Source organism: Parasteatoda tepidariorum, chromosome 7 (genome assembly GCF_043381705.1).
Source record: "Parasteatoda tepidariorum isolate YZ-2023 chromosome 7, CAS_Ptep_4.0, whole genome shotgun sequence".
Classification (NCBI taxonomy): Eukaryota; Metazoa; Arthropoda; class Arachnida; order Araneae; family Theridiidae; genus Parasteatoda; species Parasteatoda tepidariorum.
Window position 1 is genome coordinate 76,863,323 of NC_092210.1, and position 20,243 is coordinate 76,883,565.

The window sequence follows — 20,243 nt, forward strand, 5'->3', positions numbered from 1 at the left end:
TTTTATTTACGTGTTTGTATTGTTTTAAAATAATATCTGGGTGTATAATTTTTATATTTCAAATAATAACCAAGAAACAATTTCATCATGCTACTATAAAAGTTATTATTCTATGTATGCTATAACACAGAAAATGAAATTTCAAGAAAAATATTTACTTAATTGCTTACTAATATCTAAATTGTCAATTTAAAAAGAAAAAAATACTTTATGTAGAAATACTATAATATTATTTTCTTAAAAGCTGCTCATAGATAGTTAATGTTTTACTGATAATCATCCAGTTAAAATTTCAGTGATAATCATCCATTCATAATCACTAATGTTAATGAACCAGCTTAAATGAAGAATAACAGAAGTGGTTAACATAAATTAGGTAAATTTATTAATTACTCTTGGATCGTTTTGAGATTAGTGGTGTATTAAGTTCTTTAAGTAGGAATTAAAACATTTTCTACGGCTCTGAGTCGCGGACTGCAACGATTAATGAACCACATTACATGTTATAATAGAATGACATAGATGATACAGATGTGCTTTTACATAAAATTCAAGTAAAAATGTTTTAAGCAGTAATAAAAATATTGACAGTACAACACTTCACAAGCACATGCACGGTCACGATTGAACAACATATACATAAACACATTTCAAATGTAGATATATGAACATACAAATATTGTAATTACGTAAAAATACATATAAAGTTATTGAATCCGACATTTATGCTGATAAGTTGATAATTAATGGGTTCGGTACAATAACAAGTTACGTCCAGTTTCAGAAATCCCAATAACTAATTCCTCTGAAAAATTGCAGAGCCAATACAATATAAATACTCAATAGATTTATATAATCCCCCTTATACTATTAACCATACAGGAAAAGACTGGTTTTATATACTTCTTCATTAACTCAACAACCCAGGGTGAGCCCCGGCCTTCTCAAAAAGTTTTTAGTTTTTTCCAGGCTAGTCTTTTACCTGCAAGTGTTCTCCAGTTTGTTGTCAGCAGTGCTAGTCGGTAAACTTTCTAGTGAGCTACAATACCAGTAGTTGCATATTGGTGTCAGATTTCTGCACTATTCCAAGTACATATGTTGCCCATAATAAAAAATGAGAGGAAATTTAAAAAATTCACGGACTTTCCTTGTTATTACACAATGTACCTCAGTTATTGGTCAAGAAATGTTCATAGAACTTTTGAACATGGCTTGTTTTATTTTGTGTCACAAATCATTTCATACACAATTAAACTTTTAAATATTTCTTAAATAAAACAAAGATTCACTCTTTTACTAAAAGCTCTTACTTTCAATATGGTATTAATTTATTACTCTTGATCAAAATTTTAAAAAGTAAAATGCTTAATTTTAAATGCTCAAACATTTCCCCCTTTTTTTGCTATCTTAGTGTAATTAGATTATTTTAATACCACATCCAATATAGTTTTACATTTTTCACCTGAGTTCTTTTAAATAAGATTTATAACGGAAAAAGTCTAACCTTTTGAATTTTCGATATTTATTTGAGATCAAAATATTTTTTTTTCTTTTTTAAAAACTTTTTGAGATATAAAGGCTTTTAAAAAAGAGTTCATGCTTCTAAACACTATTAAGAACTGTAATCGTTAAACTATTTTCAGTACGATACACAAATAATAAATGTATCTATTCGCATCATTAATATTAATAGCACCCTGAAAACATAAACATTAAATGTTATTAAAATAGATAATTACATCTCTTTTTCTAAAATCGTTTTTGATATAATTCAAAAACATACCTTTAAATAAATATATGCAAGTAAATGAATATATACATTTAAAAATTATTTCAATATGTATAAATTTATTAAATCTAATTTAATAATATATTATAATAGCGAAAGTTTAGTTAAAAGATTCTCGAAACATTAAATTCTTCACAGAAATAAATATTAACAAATAACGTCTCAGTATTAAAATTAAAAATGTTTAGAATCTAACTTTTTTTTGCTAAAAAAATCTACTTTTCCTCTATTAATTCCGTGAAAGCTCTATAAGAATAAGATAATAAATTTTTAAACAAATATGTATGAAAAATATTTAAATATTTGTACACAAGTTAAAAAAAAACAACAACAAAAAAACAGAAAACATTTTTTCAAATTAGTGAAGGATATAAATTTAAGGTGTATAAATATATCTGTGTTTCGTTATTATTTTATATTTACAAGAGTACAGAATAAATTAGATTTTAGATGCTCACTATTTAATAAATACTACTGAATTTTTATATATCGGTACTATTTAAACGATATTCTAGAATATCAACAACCCTTTAAATGTGGATATGCTATATTTAATTCTGGCATAGCTCAGAGCACCAAGACACTTTCATTATTTATACGTTTAAAAGAACTGTATCTTCACAGCTATGAAACTCCAAATCATATACATTATGCATTGAATAGATTTCAAAATATTGAAACTTTTGTTTTTAAATAAGTACATTTACTTTATGGGATCTTAGAAAAATATTTTTAAACAAAATTTCTTCTTTCTCGGTTTTCGTGCACTTCATGAGCAGGCAAATTTATATCACTCAAAATTAAATAAATACAATTATTCAATATTTCCTGAAATATTGAATACAGTTACTATTTAATTTTTAAGCAAAACATACTAATCAAAAAACATTAAACTAAAATGAAAATTCGAACGTTTTTAGTAATAAAAATTCAGCATGATTCTGCATTTCTAGATTTTTTTATAATAACAATTTATAAGATGAATTTGAACTATATCCAGAAACCGTCTTAACCCCTCGCTTCTCGCTGCCGTCAAAATGACGGGATGAGGTTTCGCCCTCTATTTTTCGCTCCCGTAGAATTTCCGGGCTGGAGTGTTCAGTAGTAATGCGCCAATAAGAATAAAGCTAATTCATTTCGTTTGACCGGAAAAAATTTTATTTCTAATTTTACACACCAGATGGCAGTACCAGGATTTTTTTAAGGTAATTATAGATAGTTAGTTTATTTTTAACTAGATGTCAGCACTAATCAAATACGTATATTTGGCAAAACAAGCACTTTTATAACTGTTTTCTTTAAAATTAACCGATTGTTAAGGGGTTAGACTAATATTTTATGTATCTTAAACATGCTTTTTTTTAAAAGTTGTATTATGTATCGCTTATTTGGCAAAATTTCATCGATTCTTTTCAAATTTTTTGCCTTAACTTACATCTTCAGTAACTTAAATTTATGCAAACGAATACAAATTAGACTGTATTATATATACATTATTTCCTAACCATAAAATGAGCTATATAAAAAAATTGCGAGTGATTGCATTTGCGAGTGATTTATCGGATATCTTTCTTGTAAGGGGAAAATCTTATTCCAACATCATCAGAAACGAAAGTAGCCAATATGGCTTCTCGTTCTCAGGCGTTGTAATTTGGTTTCTCCTTTACATAAACTTCCCTTAGAGAAAAGTATTCATCATGAGAAAAAAAGAGGGGAAGCAGGGGCAAACAAAAATATATAAAATCATTTAATATCAATTCATAATTATTCAATATTAACTCTAAACTATAGTTCAGGTAACATAAATTTTTCTTTCTGATACATACAAATACATAATGTTTCATACCCAGATTATTAAAATATAGGATAATATATTTACACATGGAAAAATCTCGAAACTTTTTAACGTTATCTGTTAAAAAATACCGATATTTATTACAATTTAACCAAATAAAAATCCCTATTACAGACTGAAAATTATCATTATAAATTTAAGCAATAATAAGTTGGAAATAATATGTAATATCGAATATGTTAGAAAACTCGTTTTAAACTTTAATTTCTAACTAGCTTAAATTTAATCACTTACTTGTTTTATTGAAAGAATTTTTGATTTTTAAAGGATTCATATTTAGCGAAACTCATATCCCCTTTTCTTTATAATTTATATATTTTTTACAAAACTATAGATAAATTGCTTTTTTCTACCTTAATTATACTTATTAATTATGAATTAGAAAATAAATAAAAATGACAGAAAATTAAGTGTTTTTCAAGGCAATCTTTGAAAATATCTGCAGTTATTATTTATTTATTTATTTTGCATTAATATAGTGTGTATGGAAACATCATTAGTTTAAATTATCCTTCGAAACTTGTTCTCTTCGATATTAATAGTTTATATTGATTAAAACCACATAAAAATTGAAAAAAAAAATTCAAAGATAAAATATATTTAAATAAGATCAGTTTCCGTTTGAAGATATGTATTTATATTTTTTATTTATATAGATACCAGACATTTGATCACTAAGCCATTAGCTTTAATCTTGCTTCCTAATATTAAAGAACAATAGAAAGATGTGTATACGAAATATTTAAAACTTATTTAACTTCTTTTTATAAGTGAAAAAAATAAGCACTGTTTCGAACAGTTATTTAAGTAAAGTATTCATGAACAATACAGGGTAAGTACTGCCGAAATAAAAATATATATCATACAGACAGGGGTTAACAGTACTATACCAAAAAGTTCACAAACACACTTTCAAAAATATTCAACACTGTCTTATACCATTTTATATTAACACTTGTGTAAAGTTTTGAAACCTAATGAAAAACAATATTTAACAAAATTGTAATAAGAACAGTCTTCCTTCACTAACCTAGAATAATGAATTAACACTCGCTGTGAAAATTCATCTTTAAAAACGTTAAAAAAAAAATATCAATGTATTGATAAGTATTTGTGCATTTAAATAAAGCAGTGTCATCAAAGTAGCATTGAAATATTCAAGGTATTCTTCATACCATACGCTTCTTTAGTATCCTCTAGAATTCCTATACAGGGGTTTAGGGGAGGAAAATAATCATACAAATAAGAAGAATTTTTATTAATGTATGATGTCTTGGTCACTTTATTTACAATAGTGGCAAATTTAAAAAGAAAAAGTAGCACTTTATTTATTGGGTGAAATCAAAAAGTGCATTAATTTCTGTGAAGTTGCAGGCTTAAATTTCAAGTTGATATCTTAAATTAGATCTTTTACTTTAATAATTTTTTCGATGCCACTGTTAAATTTTCGTATGCGAAATTATCTTTCAATAGGTGGCTACGAATCTTTCTATTGGTGGAATCCTATCTTTCCTTTTCCTATCTTTCAATAGGTGGTAATTTCGGCAAGAATTCAAAAAAATATATGCAAAGGGTGTTATTTAGAAAAGACCCCCTGCATTTTTGTTGAGCTCTTTCTAATATTTTGAAACAACTACCTCTATTTCTCACTTCATAATCACAAAATTACAACATTTATAAAAATCACGTACACTTTCTTACATTTACACTTTCCTCAAAGGGAATATAATTCACTTTAGGCAATCTTATAATAACTTAAGTCTTAATTTCCCTTTATTCAACAACTCATTGGTTAACGCTTACTCTATTCAACATAATGTTTTAAATCGCTTAAAAATTGAGATCGTTCTGCGATAACTGGGTTAAATATTCCACAGAAAGAATATTTTAAAGTAAATTTTAAATAATATTTTATCTAGTAAAAATAAAAATATAAACAATCTAAATTTTCTTGAAGCAATCCATAAGAGCCAGTAACCGGGTCCAGGGATCATGGCAATGTTTCCTGGACCAGTTACTGGCTCTACAGTTACTGGGTCGACAGTTATACAATTTTGAGACCAATAGCGTAACTTGAAGATGGCAGAGTTTCAAGATCCAATGCCCTTCATTGTATCAACTTAATGTCGAAATCACATTGCTTTCGCGATCCTTAAAATAAACTTATTTGTTAAAAATTCTTTAAAAAAATGAATAAGTAGAACAAGCTAAATAAGAGAAAGTGAAATTGTTCATTTAAAAATTGCTAGTATTTTAAAAAGAATATTTATTTTTTCAAATAGTATATTAGCATTAAAATATCAGGAGTATCTAGAATATTAAAGTCAGCCAGTTCCAAAAAGCATTATGATAAGCAACGTTCTGATTTCATTACAATAGTCATAACCGCAATAGTGGAACCGGAATAGTAAAAAAGGGAACTAATTAGGTTAAAGCACCTGATTGGTTCCTTTACGTCACGTGATTCTTAAAAGATTAGATGGATGAATGTTTAGGTGGATGAATTTCCATCCTTAACTTTTAAAACATTATGTCAGATAGAATAAACGCAAGCAGTAAATTCTTTAGGAATGAAAAACATAGAAAAAAATGGCACATGACTTCAAATCTTTACTTAGTCTGAAGAATGTTCACATTTTCCACATGAGTATGTGACTGGTGCTGTCGTCACAACCAATGACATCAGTAGTTGAACTGCTTTTGAAGTGTTCATATCCGTCTCCTCCACTAATCATGAATGCAGATGGAGTTTCCGAATTGGAGGGAAGTGCATTTCTGGGTCTGACCTCATCACAAGATCTGGCTTCGTTCATAAGTGAACTCTCAACAGATGTTTCTTTTATGTTTACTAAGAAACGAACGTGACCAACGTGTCCATGTCGCAAACCTGTGCAAAATTATGAAATGAAATTTGAATCTTTATACATACAGAGTGCAAAGAAATTACTGTTTACAAGGCACATAATGAAGAATGAGAATTACAGTGACCCTCTTGTTGAGGCATCTCTCCCTCTATGTTCCTGCGTATGTAAATTGGTAATTTTATTAATCTAAATTATCTTACTTTTATGTTTATTATTAAAAATTGCATTCTAATAGGTCCCAGAAACAACTGATATATCGTAATTTAATGAACTCGAGGAGCTAGCTAAGTTAGCCACTAAATTATTAACAATTCGCGGCCTTATTAGATTTACACATTCTCGTCCTATTGGTCGAAATTAATTTTTGTTTCGTAAGCAAAATACTAAAAATAATTAAGAATTTTTTTTTCATGGATGAAAAACGTTACTTTCTTTAAACAGAGGTTGTTAAATATTCATTATTTTGACTTTCATGTATCCCCAAAACCTAACGACAAAAGTAAACAGTAGTGTTTAATATTAGCAAAGATCAGTACAGTTCTTTGCTATAGCGGCTGGGAGCAGAAATATCACAAATACAGTTATTTCTGAACAGCAACTTCTGTATTTTTAATGTATATTTTAATGCAATTTTCAACGATAATTAATAGGGAACAATTTTTTTCTTGCATTTATACAAATATTTGGTCTTGTCTAATCCAGGTGTGGAGTTTTCAGATCTGAAATTAGTTTTCTCCTAAAGCTACAGATTTTTTTAAATGAAATTTTTAGTCTATTTTTTGTTCAAATGTACATGTTTAAAAACGATATATGTAAAAAGGGGGTCGCGTAAATGTTTCTATAAGCTTTTAGGGAAGTTAAGGCATATCATCAGAATTAAAATTTCATAAGAACCCATGACCATAAATGTGATCCTACTCGATTAGGGACGTTCTCCTATTATGAACTGCATAAGAAGAACTAGTTCATCCGAAGAAGCAGTTTATACGAATAGGCATACGAAGAAACAGTTATACAACTTTATTCTTCTGTCACGTCCTTGTCCTTGTTTCTACTGAAAAATTTTGGTTTTAGCCGAGAAAAAAAAAACTTGTTTTTACAAGCTCCTGTTTTTAATTCGTGTCGATCGACGCTTTCAAATTCGCCGATCGAAAGAACGTTACAAGTTATCGACACAAATATAGTATTTTGCTATTGCAAAATATTCACAATTCCCTATGAATACACAAAGTTGACATTTAATCATGGAATTAACTAATATTTTTGAAAACCGTTTTTTGCTATTTGGTTGATCTCCGTTGTGGGTAAAAAAGTCATCTGCGTGAAACTTATTTATTATTTTGCACATTTTCAAAATGGAACAGAATCAAACTACACACTGAGAACTTTTAACGCTAGATTACGGTATGTATGGCCACTGATCGTAAATTACCACTATGCTAAAAAAAAAAGTATCTTTAGTTCCGGCCTTAACGCTATTAGAGACTTTGGCTGTTTGCTTGTAACATCAAGGCGAATCGTTAAACGCGTGAAACGCGTAGCGTATTAGTACTGTCATTTGTCGAGGAGTGAGAAAGTCGTAATTCGTTTCCCCTAGTTACTAACATGAAGGGAGTGCGAGAAAGAGATCTTTTTTGGCACCAGCTAGGACCAAACCTGGCCCTTTTATGTTTGTAGCCTAATGTTGTAATCAACATGATAAAAGGTGATGAATTCAGTTTGGAAGTTATATCCAAACCTAGCTGATAATAACAGTAAGATATCTCGATTGATACAGTTATTTAGAGCTTTTTCCAATAGGGTTATGATTTCTGGCCAATGGCGGCTGCTCATCCTGATTTTTATTTTTAAACGAAGATTTCTTTATGTTCGGTATACTTCTTTTTCGAAGAAGAGAGCTGGCCGCTTAATCTAGTAACTTGCTGAATTTCGTTATAATTACGAATTTGGGGCTTGTTAGGGGATCTGGCCATTTAATTAAACGATCTGCTCCTCAAATTTTAAGGGACAGTTGTTAGAGTGAATATTATTACAATAGTATTTGATATGAGAATAAAAAGAGTTGTTTCTTACCATTTATGTTTGGTATTGATTCAATGTGCGTGGTCGATGGGCTAATTGATGGTATTGGCAAATTTAGAATGATTCCTGCACTGGTGCCTATCCAGAGGGTATCGCTTTCGACAGAAAGAGAAGTAACTCTTAAGCAAACTAACTTATGTTGCCTTATGATTTCATCATAAGCTGAAAAGATATTAACATAATTTATGTTACAAAATAGCACTGACAAAAATAACAATGACAAAAATAGCGTTTAGTACAATACTGAATTTTTCTGCAGCCAGTAAAAGCTACTCTTTAGGAAGAAGTAATGTATTAAATAGAATGTTTCGTCATCCCCCCTTTAACTTTTTTACTATGACACCCATAATAATTTTTTTATAATCATTATTAAGAATGAAGTCATTATAGCCTACAGGCTGGAGATCTTGAAATAACATTTAGAAGAGAAAAAGAAAATTAAATTAATTAAATCTTTATCAGATTTTGTCGAATTATTATCAAGATTTGTCACAACTTAGAGATGGAATTAGATTCTATAAAACCAATTAATTTCTTTAATGAAGCTGGAGGCGTTCCCAATTCCTGTTCTCACAATTAAAAATTATTGGAAGAAACTTTTAGTTTCACGTGATAAAAGTGATGATTTATGATTTTAAGGAATTTTAATACCATTTTTATGTAATAAAACCCAGATAATAATTCGTTAAAATTTCAATTAAGGGTTCATTACTTCTCATTTAAATGTTAATAATCTTTATGCATAGAATCTTAGATTTTTATAACTTTATTTTGAAAAAGGATTTCAGAAAGATCTTTTTAAGGACGCTGATTATAAATATTTAATTTTTGGCAAATTAATAGTTTCTGAATTAAATGTTAATAATCTTTATGCATAGAATCTTTATTTATAAATTTTTATAACTTTATTTTGAAAAAGGATTTTAGAAGGATCTTTTTAAGGACGCTGATTATAAATATTTCATTTTTGGCAAATTAATAGTTTCTGAATTAGTAAAGTTCAAGAAATATTTATTTTTAATCTTTTATTTCTCAAGAATTATTTGAGCAACTTCGCTCTAGCTTCGTATTTTATCATTTAAAATTACATAGTTTAAATCCTGCTTAAAAATTTTTCGATCAGTATTAAACAATAATTACTTATAATTAAAAATTATTTTACAGGAAGTTATTTTTAGATAAATAGTTTTATAATTGTGTGCAAAATTTTTCAATTTGTTTAAAAACTTACCGAGCTGTGGCGAAATGCTCTAAAAGTGAAATTAAAGTTAAGGGGTTTACACTTTTAATCTCTCCCCTGGCAAAACTATTGGGACCATAATTTCCACATTAGGGCTATATCCCATATTTTGATGATCAAAAAACCAAATCCGCAGAAGAAAGGTATGTTTAATCAGGAAAAATATCTCAGATGGCTGGCAACCTTACGGCAAACGTTGAATTTTCATTTTCATTTGGTTGGCATCGAAAGGTTGACTAATTAATTCTTTTTTAAATTCAATTCTGATATTAGTAAGCCAAGTTTGTTTCGTTAAAGATTGCATAAAGGTAAGCAAAAAACGTTACCATAAAAGCTCATTTTTCAGTTTTTAATGGATATTTCGTTTTTGCCCTTTTTTCATTGTAGTTGCCCAAGCTCTCAAATGCAACATTTTGTTTGGGCTGAAAACTTATCAGGTCACTTTTCAAGTATTAAGGAAAGTATATTTAAAACCAGACAAATAAACCTTGTTGCAGCGATGGTCATAAAATCTAAAACAAATTTTCAGAAGATGAATTCACTCTCAGTTTGTCAGAAGGTTTCTCTAGACTTATTTTCTAAAGGCAGATTCAATCTATATCTAAAAGGGTTGTTTATGCAAGCTTAATGCGAAGCTCATAGGGCGTAAACTAGTATAGTTAAATTTAAAATTGCTTTAAGCTGGAATATTTATTTCTATTTATAAACTTCTAGTTGAGCCTTGGTGGTTCAGGGGATAGAGCACCCTCCTCTCAATGAGGTAACCCCGGTTCAAATCCCCGCGATGGCTGGTTGACATAAGTCCATCGCTGTGTTCAGACTTTTTTTCGTTAACAAAAAGATCTTAAAAAATCCTTTGTCCATCATGATTCTTTCTAATGTTACTTTAAAGCTTACACATTACTCTAAATCTTAGGTACCCAACCTAGGCGCTACCCAGGGCCGCCTCGAAAGGTGGAGTTGACAGTTGAAGAGGGGATCTCGGTACTCATTTCAGTTCTGACGTCACGCATCGCGATCCATGTTTCAGCTAGTCTTGTGTTAGTTATATGCTGTGTTAATTCTAGAGTGTGATAAATCATAAATAAATTCCTCAAAAGTCACTTTACTTCATGACCTGGGAGATATAGATTTTACATCCTTGTTAATAAATAATTTCCATTCATACATTCTTTATCAATTTCTAATATTGATTTGTAAAAATTGTTACATATTAAAACGATATTAGCTTTGTAAATTGGTTTTATCTTTGATGATGAGGATAAAGAATTTTGGTTTTAGAATTTAAAATTTCTTAATAAAAATACTTATTAATTTCGTCTTTAAAATGTGTTTTATTTTACGAGGGGTAATGAAAAGCAAATTATATTTCGTCCATTTAAAGCGTAGCAACTAACGCAACATTTACATTATGTTTAATTAGAATAAATTAAATTCTAGTACATTTAATACTGAACTACATTATGTATATTCCGTGTAATTAAAAACCTTCTATAAATTAACAATAACTAACTAAATAACCGCATGATTCATGCAGATTTTTTCAAAAATGTTAAACAATTAAAAAAGAGGAAATGAAAAAAAAAAATTTTCCCTCGGGGGAATTTTTCGGGTAGATTCCTCGGGGTAGAAATTTTTAAGTGGGCGTAGAGGAACTCTCTCGCTAAGTAAGCAATGAATAAAAAAAGTGGAAAACTATGCTCTAAGTAATTAATTAACTAACTGCAGTAATATTGTCTTATTTAAAATATGCGTAACACTTAGAAAGTAATTAAAATACAATATATTCGCAAGTTTTAATAACATAGATATTCTTAAATTTTAATATTTAAACTGCGTTATGCTTTTTTATTTTAGTTATTTTTATTACTTCTTTTTAAATTTTAAAAGAAAATGAATGATATCAATTAAATTTTGTAATAAAATTGTTTTTTTTTATGCTATTTATTTATGCTATACAAAATACATTCATTTTGAACAAATACTATATTTATTTATTTTTTTCTTTTCTATTTATTTGCTTTTTTTTTTATTTCTCTCCGCTTTACAAAGACCCTACTTTTGTGCGTAATTGAGTAAGGAATCTCATTTAATGGCTGTGCAATTTTTCTTTTATTATCGACTAATGGAGAAAATTTTTTTTTCTTTCTAAAAGTAAAAGAAAAATTGCCCCTTCCCTAAACATCGCTTTCTTCCTAAAAACTAGAGATCAAATTATTTCCTTTAAAGATTCTTGAGTGCAGTTGAATTAATGGAATCAATTGAATTTCTGGATCAAATCGATTGGTTTCTTGGGGTAGCAATTACGTTTCGTAAAGATTCGTTTAAAAACAGATTTATTGTAATTATTTCTTTTTTCAATATTAATTTTTTGATGAGAACTAGAAATAAAAAAAAGAGATTATAAAAGTTTTGATTTATTCATTTTATTTATCATTTTTATATCATTTAAAGGCGCTGAACAACTGACTCAATTCTGAGTTTGCGACCATCAATGCTTTTCGCAGCCATGTAAATTTTTAACCAAACTTAGAAGACAAGGAAACTTCTGGATCAAACATTAGAGCAAACTAGCCCTCGGGGAGGACTTCTTGACATAAATAACCCACATTTGCGTTACAAGGAGAGCAAAACCACGAATATCCCCATTGTTACCCATCATACGTCTACCACTGAGGATATTTCACGTCAGCATTGAACTCAGTGCGAACAAGGAGTAGATTTCGTATAAACCAGCCACCTCTGGGGTTCGAACCTGTTTTCGTATTTATTTTATAACCGTCGTTGAATAGCGGAACCAATTTTGAGTTTACGACGACTGCCAATGTTCAACTACGTAGCCTTGTTATTTTGAACACAACCCAGAAGAGAAGGGAATTCCTGGATCAAGCGTTAGGAGAAATTAGCCTTCGCGGTGGACTTTTTGATGGAACTAACCCGCATTTGCGTTACAAGGAGAAGAAAACCACCAAAATATTCGTAATTTTGGGTTTAATTTAAGTCAATGGAATTTTAAGCGAATTAAAAGTTATAAATAACAGAGAGGTTATTTATTTTTGCTTATAACTTTTCAGCCTTTCTTTTAAACAAAACATTTAAGATTGTAGATACAGAAAGTAACAGGTACTTGCAACAGACAAACAGCTGTATCGGTATCATTTGGTAATTGATACCAAAAATTTGATACTTACCCATCTCTACTGTACATGCTGATGTCTCCAAATTTCAGGGCACTATCATAAAAATTAACACCTAAACTTACGACTAACAAAGGAATAGCAAAGCATTTGGGTCATTTAAAATAATAATCCGAATAAATATTCGAATTACTACTTATGAAAATTCTAGCTGCAATTGAAATGTTTTTTTCTTCTTTTTTTTGTCCATAAAACTTAAAACAGCAGTGCACTGTTTGATTTGAAACATAAAATAAAATAAAAAATTAAACGTTAACTTGAATCAGCATTATGTTTCCCTTTATTACCTATGTTCATAAGAGCTTAAATAAAAAAAAATAAGTTACATGAAACTGTTCTCTAGTCAAATTTATCACTAAATTACTAAAATTGTTAATCACTAAAAACTGTTAATCACTAAAATTGATTTCTTTTTAAACTATAGAGGGAAATAAAGTTAAATAAATAGTAGGTAACATAACGGTAAAAGAGTAACAGAGTAAAAAAAAAAAAAAGTAACCGAGAGGAAAGCTTATAGTAGAGCTAATTTTTAAGTAATCACGCATTGCAAATTACTGAATTTTAATGATACACTTACTCCTTTAATAATACCCTTTAATAATACACCTAATTGATATCTACCTCAATTTTTTTAATAAACTTAGTATTTAATTAAGTAATGCATTAAAAGTTAATAAAGTTACCATTACCATGGCAACTGAGAGGAAGAGTAACAGAGGGAAGAAAAGAAACTGTAAGTAAATTTACTTGGACAGGGTCAATTGAAAAGAACAATGTTTATATAGAACTGAAAAACAGGATTTGATCATATCATAAAAAAAAAATCTAATGAACATTAAAATAACGAATTAAAAACTATCATTCTAGTAACAGAGACAAATTTAATAAACATCCTTACCTAGTCAAAGCTTTATTTTCATAGAATACAGCAAATATATAGACAATTTTAAAATGGCTACCTGATCGAAATATAGCCCATTCAATAAGCCAGGGAACGCATTTTTTCGAGCTCAACGGAAATAATTTAGTACAATAATTATGGCAACAGAGTCCTTGGAGAACAAATACTATTGATCTATTAAATCTCTTGTTGGGGAAAAACGAAATTACTTTTCGAACAACCCAATAAATAAAAGAAAAATGATATCCTTCCAGTAACAGACTTAGACCAGGGAAAAAATAAATTTTTCTTAAATTTTAAGTAGATATTGCAACTTATTTCGATAAATCAAATTCAATTACTATGTATTATGTATATTTATTAAAATTTTTTTATTATGCTGATCACTTGCGCAATATAATATAGTGAAATTTTTATTCAATAATTATTTTCATAGAAATTGAAAAAAAAAAAGTTAATGCCTTATTTTAATAATTTTTTTTCCCAATGGCAGGCACTGAATTTGATTCCTTTGCCTATACTATGCCAGAATTGTTGCTCATTTGGCGTTACCCAGTGGGGCACCTGTGAACCAAAGTCACGGAGGCGAGCAACATTGCCCACGCCACACTGCCACNTGTTGACCCGCCTCTAGCCTGGATGCAAGCTGCCACACGGCGTGGCATAGACCGATAAAGCTCAAGGATGGTCTCTTGTGGTATTTCCTGCCAAATTCGATCCAATTGTCGAACGAGGTCATTAACATTCCGTGCCAGATGCAATCGCCTTTCCATCATATCCCAGACATGCTCGATGGGAGAGAGATCTGGTGATCTGGCAGGCCAAGGAAGAGTTTGACAATTTTTCAGACAGTTCATAGCAACACGTGCCGTATGTGGTCTGGCATTGTCTTGCTGAAAAACCAGCCCAGGGCGCTGCAAAAGGAACGGTAGCAAAACAGGTCTTAGGATGTCGTCGACGTACCGCTGTGCAGTAAGTGTACCTCGAATGACAATCAAAGGTGTCCGGCTGTCAAAGGAAATGGCACCCTAGACCATAATGCCTTGTTGAGGGCCGGTGTGGCGTGCAATAGTGAAGGCAGGATCCCCCCTCTGCCCTGTGCGTCTCCAAACACGTCTTCGATGATCGTCAGGATGCAGTTGGAAGCGGGATTCGTCGCTAAAGACTATACGTCCCCAGTCGGCATCATTCCAGCCATATCTGTTCAAAACATTCATGCATACGAAATTTTACGGATGATTGCTTCTTGGTGCGTCGATTTTTTTTTGTTATAGAGTGTATTTTCATGTAAATTGAAATAATAATAAAAAAAAAAGATAGTGCCTTATTTTAATATATTTCAAAGTCAGTTACTCGATTGAAGAACAGAAAGAAACATAATACAAATCTGATTATCACGTGAATAATAATAACAGAAGAAGTATTAAAAGAATAGTGAAATATTATTATTTACCATTTAGCATTTTAGTAACAGCTGATGTAATATTTATCTCCATTAAATGATGATAAGTGGTAATGTGATATAGATGAATGATGGGGCTGCTCTGAACGGCTACCCATACACCATAGCCTGAACGCGCAATAGCTGTCACGTGACGCATCAATTCTGGTCCAACAGGGAATGTGATCTGCAATAAGAGGTTTTTTCTTAAATTGTGTATAAAAAGTCTCCCTTATTTATTAATAGCCACCTTCGGCGACCACCTTTTTAAATAAGCACAGTTTCAAGTATTTCAAGATTTATAATCAATCAATCAAAAATCAGGACAATACAAGTTTAAATTCGTACTGTTTAAGCATGAATTAAAAATTTGCTCTTACATGTTTCAAAGTTGACGAAAATGGATATTGTGGTTAATTTGTTATTAAAATGTTCAGTACAACCCATGCTGACATTTTAAAGAAAAAAAATATGCACATATATGATGTTTTTAACCCCTTCCTTCTCGCTCCCGTGAAAATGACGGGGTGAGGTTTCGCCCTCTATTTCTCGCTCCCGTAATATCCCCGAGTGTTCAGTAGTAACGTGCCAGTAAGAATAAAACTAATTCATTGCCCGGAAAACATTTTATTTCTCATTTTTCACACCAGATGGCAGCACCAGGATATTTTTAAGGTAATTGTAGATAGTTAGTTTATTTTAAACTAGATGTCAGCACACTAATCAAATGCGTGTATAATATACGTGTATAAAAATAGGTACTTTTAAGACCGTTTTTTTGAAAATTAACCGATCGTTAAGGGGTTAATGCATAATAATAGTAAATAGCAGCTTTCTTATCGTTGTTTTAGCAATTAAAACATTCTATTGCGAGTCAAAGAATTTTATTTGTAAGGATGTTTTTCTTTTTCTCGAAAAAGCAAAACGAACTGAAATTGTTATGAATTTCGTTAAGCTAAAGGAGCACACAGATCTGCAACAGTAAAAAACTTATTTCAAAGCGAAAAAAAAAAAAAAACGATTTAGCTTAAGTGCCATTATTTTCAAAATCAGACAAAAATCTGTCATTTTGATAGTTAGATTGACTTGATTTTTTTATATTAAAGAAAGTCATAAAAAATGAATACTGGGGAAGATTGATCCAATAAAAAATGTTCCCTCCCCTGTAGAAAGTTTGAGGTCATTCAGGTCATTTTCTCAAGAGTGAAATATAAGTATGTTTTAAGGGGTTTATCTAAAGAAAGCAGCAACATCCTAAAGTTTTGTTTTGCTGTATTATTAGTATATCACTGCCTAGTTACGGGAGTGCACTTGTTTCTATGAAGCATTTCAGAGTTATGCTCCGTCAAAGTTTGAAAAATTCAGTTTTCAGCATTTTCTGCCCTGAAAATCATGGCTGAACACCAGCAACCCAATAATTTCCTTATTGAATATCAAAGTTCATTATTAGGACAAGTTATGAAACCCAGCACTTTTCTGGAATATTGATGCTTTTTTCAGATATTCAACTTTCAAACTTTTAAAATATTCAAAATCACCACAGTTGAGCCCAATATCTTTTTTTACACCATGTGTTCGCATTTATACATAAATAAACTTATAACTAACGCTAATAAGCTTAAGGATGTTCTTCAAAGATAATTCGTCAAAGGATTTTTTTTTTTTTAAAAAAAGGCTACAGTTTGTGTCCTTTAAACTTTAACAAAAGCTTTAATTTCAAACTATAATTCTATCTGGATGAAAAGAATTGTCTGAACATTGAAAGCGAAAAAATAACTCAAATTTTATAAAATATGTATATATATAAATTTTTCGTCAAACGTGGGAAATTTGGGAAATTTTTTTGCCTCTCAGATAAAAATCAATGTTTGAAATCAAAATTTTGTAAGTTTAAAAAATGCAGTGACGGTGTCATTTTTCCAATATTAAAAAAAAAAAAAATATCACAAACCGATTTTCCCTGTCGCAAAATTATGTCTAGGGGAGATTGAGGTCAATTGTAATAAGGTACGATTGTAACAGAGCAAAAATTTCGAGTGTCAGGTTCTAGATTTGGTTCCTAGGTGGCGCACAAGGTGTATTTAATAAATCTACATGTACATCCCTGCTGGCAATCATTTTTATGTACTTTTGAAAGAGTTACATAACTAAAGATATTTTTACGCTACGTAAGTACTTTTTTTGGTATTAGAATATTATATTGTAACAAAGTAGTTTTGCTTAAACAAATAAAGATTATTAACCGAATATGTAAGTGAACACCTTAATTAACATTTCAAAAAAAAGATTAGCTTTGTTAATTAACTAGCATTGTTTTTAACAAATGAAGCTGAAATGGCGTCTTGGGGACGATTATAACAATAAGTAAAGGTACAAATATAACAGCTGAAAATAAATAATCTTATGTTTACAAACCATTACTTAACTCTTTCAGAACCACCAATAGTTACCTATATCATTTATATTATGTTGCATGTGCATTAATTTATTAGTCACCTTTCACAGCATAAATTAAAATTTTTAACCCCTTAAAGTTAAAAGTTTAACCCTTTAGGTCTCTGCTCATTATTATTTTCACTCCTAAAATATCACGGCTATTTTGATCAATAAAAAAATATATCACAACTATGATAATGTGTATAATTAACTATGTTTTAGTTGAATTTATGAACTGTTACAATTGACCCCGTAAGTGGGGACAATTGTAACAAGTGCACGACTGTCAAAAATTGTTAATAACTAATATAATAACATTTAAAATAAGGTATTTTTTTCTAGTAGAGGATAGTCTACTTTACTCGTCTGTCAATTAATACTAATAATATATTGGATTTTTTGTTAGTTAAAAATAGCTAAGTAAAAAATGTTACAATTGACCCCACTCTCCCCTACTCATTTTGTAGACAATATGCATCATTTTCCTAATTTGTATAAAAAAACAATGGCTAGCGACAGACAAAACTTAACAGTCTTGAGTAAATGTTACAAACTCATTTGCAGTTATAAAAAAATGGTCGAAAAATTCCATGTGACGACAGTGCCTTTGAGGAACTGCTTAAAATTTTATGACGGAAATCATGTTATATTGACCAAGTACCTCTACTTCAAGGGAAGAAGTCCCGATGACGGCAATTGAATTTAGAGTTGCGCACCACAACTTTTCTTCAACGAGAATCATTTTCGATATAGGCGATACATTGGTTGCTGCTTCCATTCTGTGAGGATTAAAAGTATTCCATGTTCCACCTATGAAAAAAAAAGTGTGTGAATAATTACACACCAATAAAGTACAATTCATTCGTTTTTTTTCTTTCCCAAGTATGGCATTTGAAGGAAAATTATGAGTAACTTTTACTAATGTAATAAAAAGAAAAATATTTCAGCAATAGCAAGAAACAAAGTCTTTGGAATTCTGTTAAATAACTAAGACAAAGTATCCCTTGCCTGGCCATATTACTTTGTCTTAAAACTGGCTTTGCACCCGATTCAGAATTTACGATTATCAATGTTCTCTGTAGCCTTGTAATTATCAACCCAACTCAGAAGACAAGAGAGCTCCTGGGTCAAACATTACGGAAAACTAGCCTCCGGGGAGGACTTTTTGATGGAACTAACCTGCATTGGCGTTACATGAAGAGGAGAAACACGAAATCCTCCCTCGGTTAATCCGATGGCAAGAGAATTCTAACCCATGATCCGTTTAACCATGATCTAGGATGTTTTACGTCAGTTCCATGGTCGGTGTGAACCGGGAGTAGAATTCGTCTCAACCAGCTACCTCTGGTATTCAAACATTGGGAGGGGGAACGTTCTGTCGCCTGAGCCACAGCTGATCCCAGCCTCGTTATCGAATGTAAACGAAAGATTTCAGTTTAATTAATTTGTTTGCAATTAGATAATAGGGCCAGGATAGCCTGATCTGTAGGGAGCTGGACTCATGTCCAAGAGTTCGTGGGTTCGATCCCCACCGGTCGAAGACTCTCAGTGTAGTAAATGGTGACTGATGCACTTTAAATCTGCCGAGTCACAAAGTCCTCCATGTTCCCATAACAAATCAATACCTTTGGTGGTATTGATCTAGGAGTTTCATTTACTTCTGGATTGGTTCAAAATTACAAGGCTACGGAGTTGAACATTAGTAGTCGTAAACCCAAAAATTGGGTTAGCTGTTCAACGACGGATGTAAAATAAAATAAAATTAGACAATTTAGTTTTACAATTTCAGAGTAATAATATATGACGCATGCCCGGAAAGTAAGTACCATTTTGCAAAAACTCGCAAAAAATATTTCTCAAAACAAAATTTATTTTAACATAAGAGAGTATTTTAGAAATTATTTTTCTACATAGTTACTAACATCTGACATTTGCAATAGTAGGAAACATACTTGTCAATACTCTCTTCAAGAAGCGAAGCGCCAGCGAAGACAGCTATTGCTGAATACCGTTTTCTGAGTAGTCATCGATATAAGACAATCTCATACAAAACAGTTTTTCAAATTTGGAAGCTTGTCACAAATAATTCGATTGTAAAACCGTCGGCTCCCGTGAATTTCCTCATTCCCTTTTGAAACCGGACCATCAATGACAGCAGAACGCTCTTCACACCGTACTTCGTCATGAACATTGGTGTGTCATGAATATGAATTGTCGAACCCACTTTCTCACAATTTCATCACTTATTACATCTCTACAAGTTGACGATAAATTTCAAAAAGCTTAAAATTTTTTGCGTTCAAAAATCGTGTTACGGAACGTATTTCGCTGTCGGCGTGATCGGCAATCGTCTTAAGAGTCATTACCTATTTTTTTTTTACAAAAAAAAAAAAAAAAAAAAAAAAAAAAAAAAAAAAAAAAAAAAAAAAAAAAAAAAA

At 30.4% G+C, this 20,243-nt stretch overlaps 1 protein-coding gene across 1 annotated transcript in view; it reads right to left on the minus strand.

The window, feature by feature from the left end:
* Positions 1-1,911: 1,911 nt before the first annotated feature.
* Positions 1,912-20,243, minus strand: part of LOC107455669 (rho guanine nucleotide exchange factor 17-like) — a 271,527-nt gene continuing 253,195 nt past the window's right edge. Inside the window, exons 20-23 of the mRNA XM_043057607.2 lie at positions 18,467-18,615; positions 15,382-15,556; positions 8,582-8,752; positions 1,912-6,531 (exon numbers count right to left, since the gene is read on the minus strand). Of these exons, the coding sequence (XP_042913541.1) occupies positions 6,275-6,531; positions 8,582-8,752; positions 15,382-15,556; positions 18,467-18,615 (752 nt within the window). The 3' untranslated portion in view covers positions 1,912-6,274. The remainder of the gene's footprint in view (positions 6,532-8,581; positions 8,753-15,381; positions 15,557-18,466; positions 18,616-20,243) is intronic.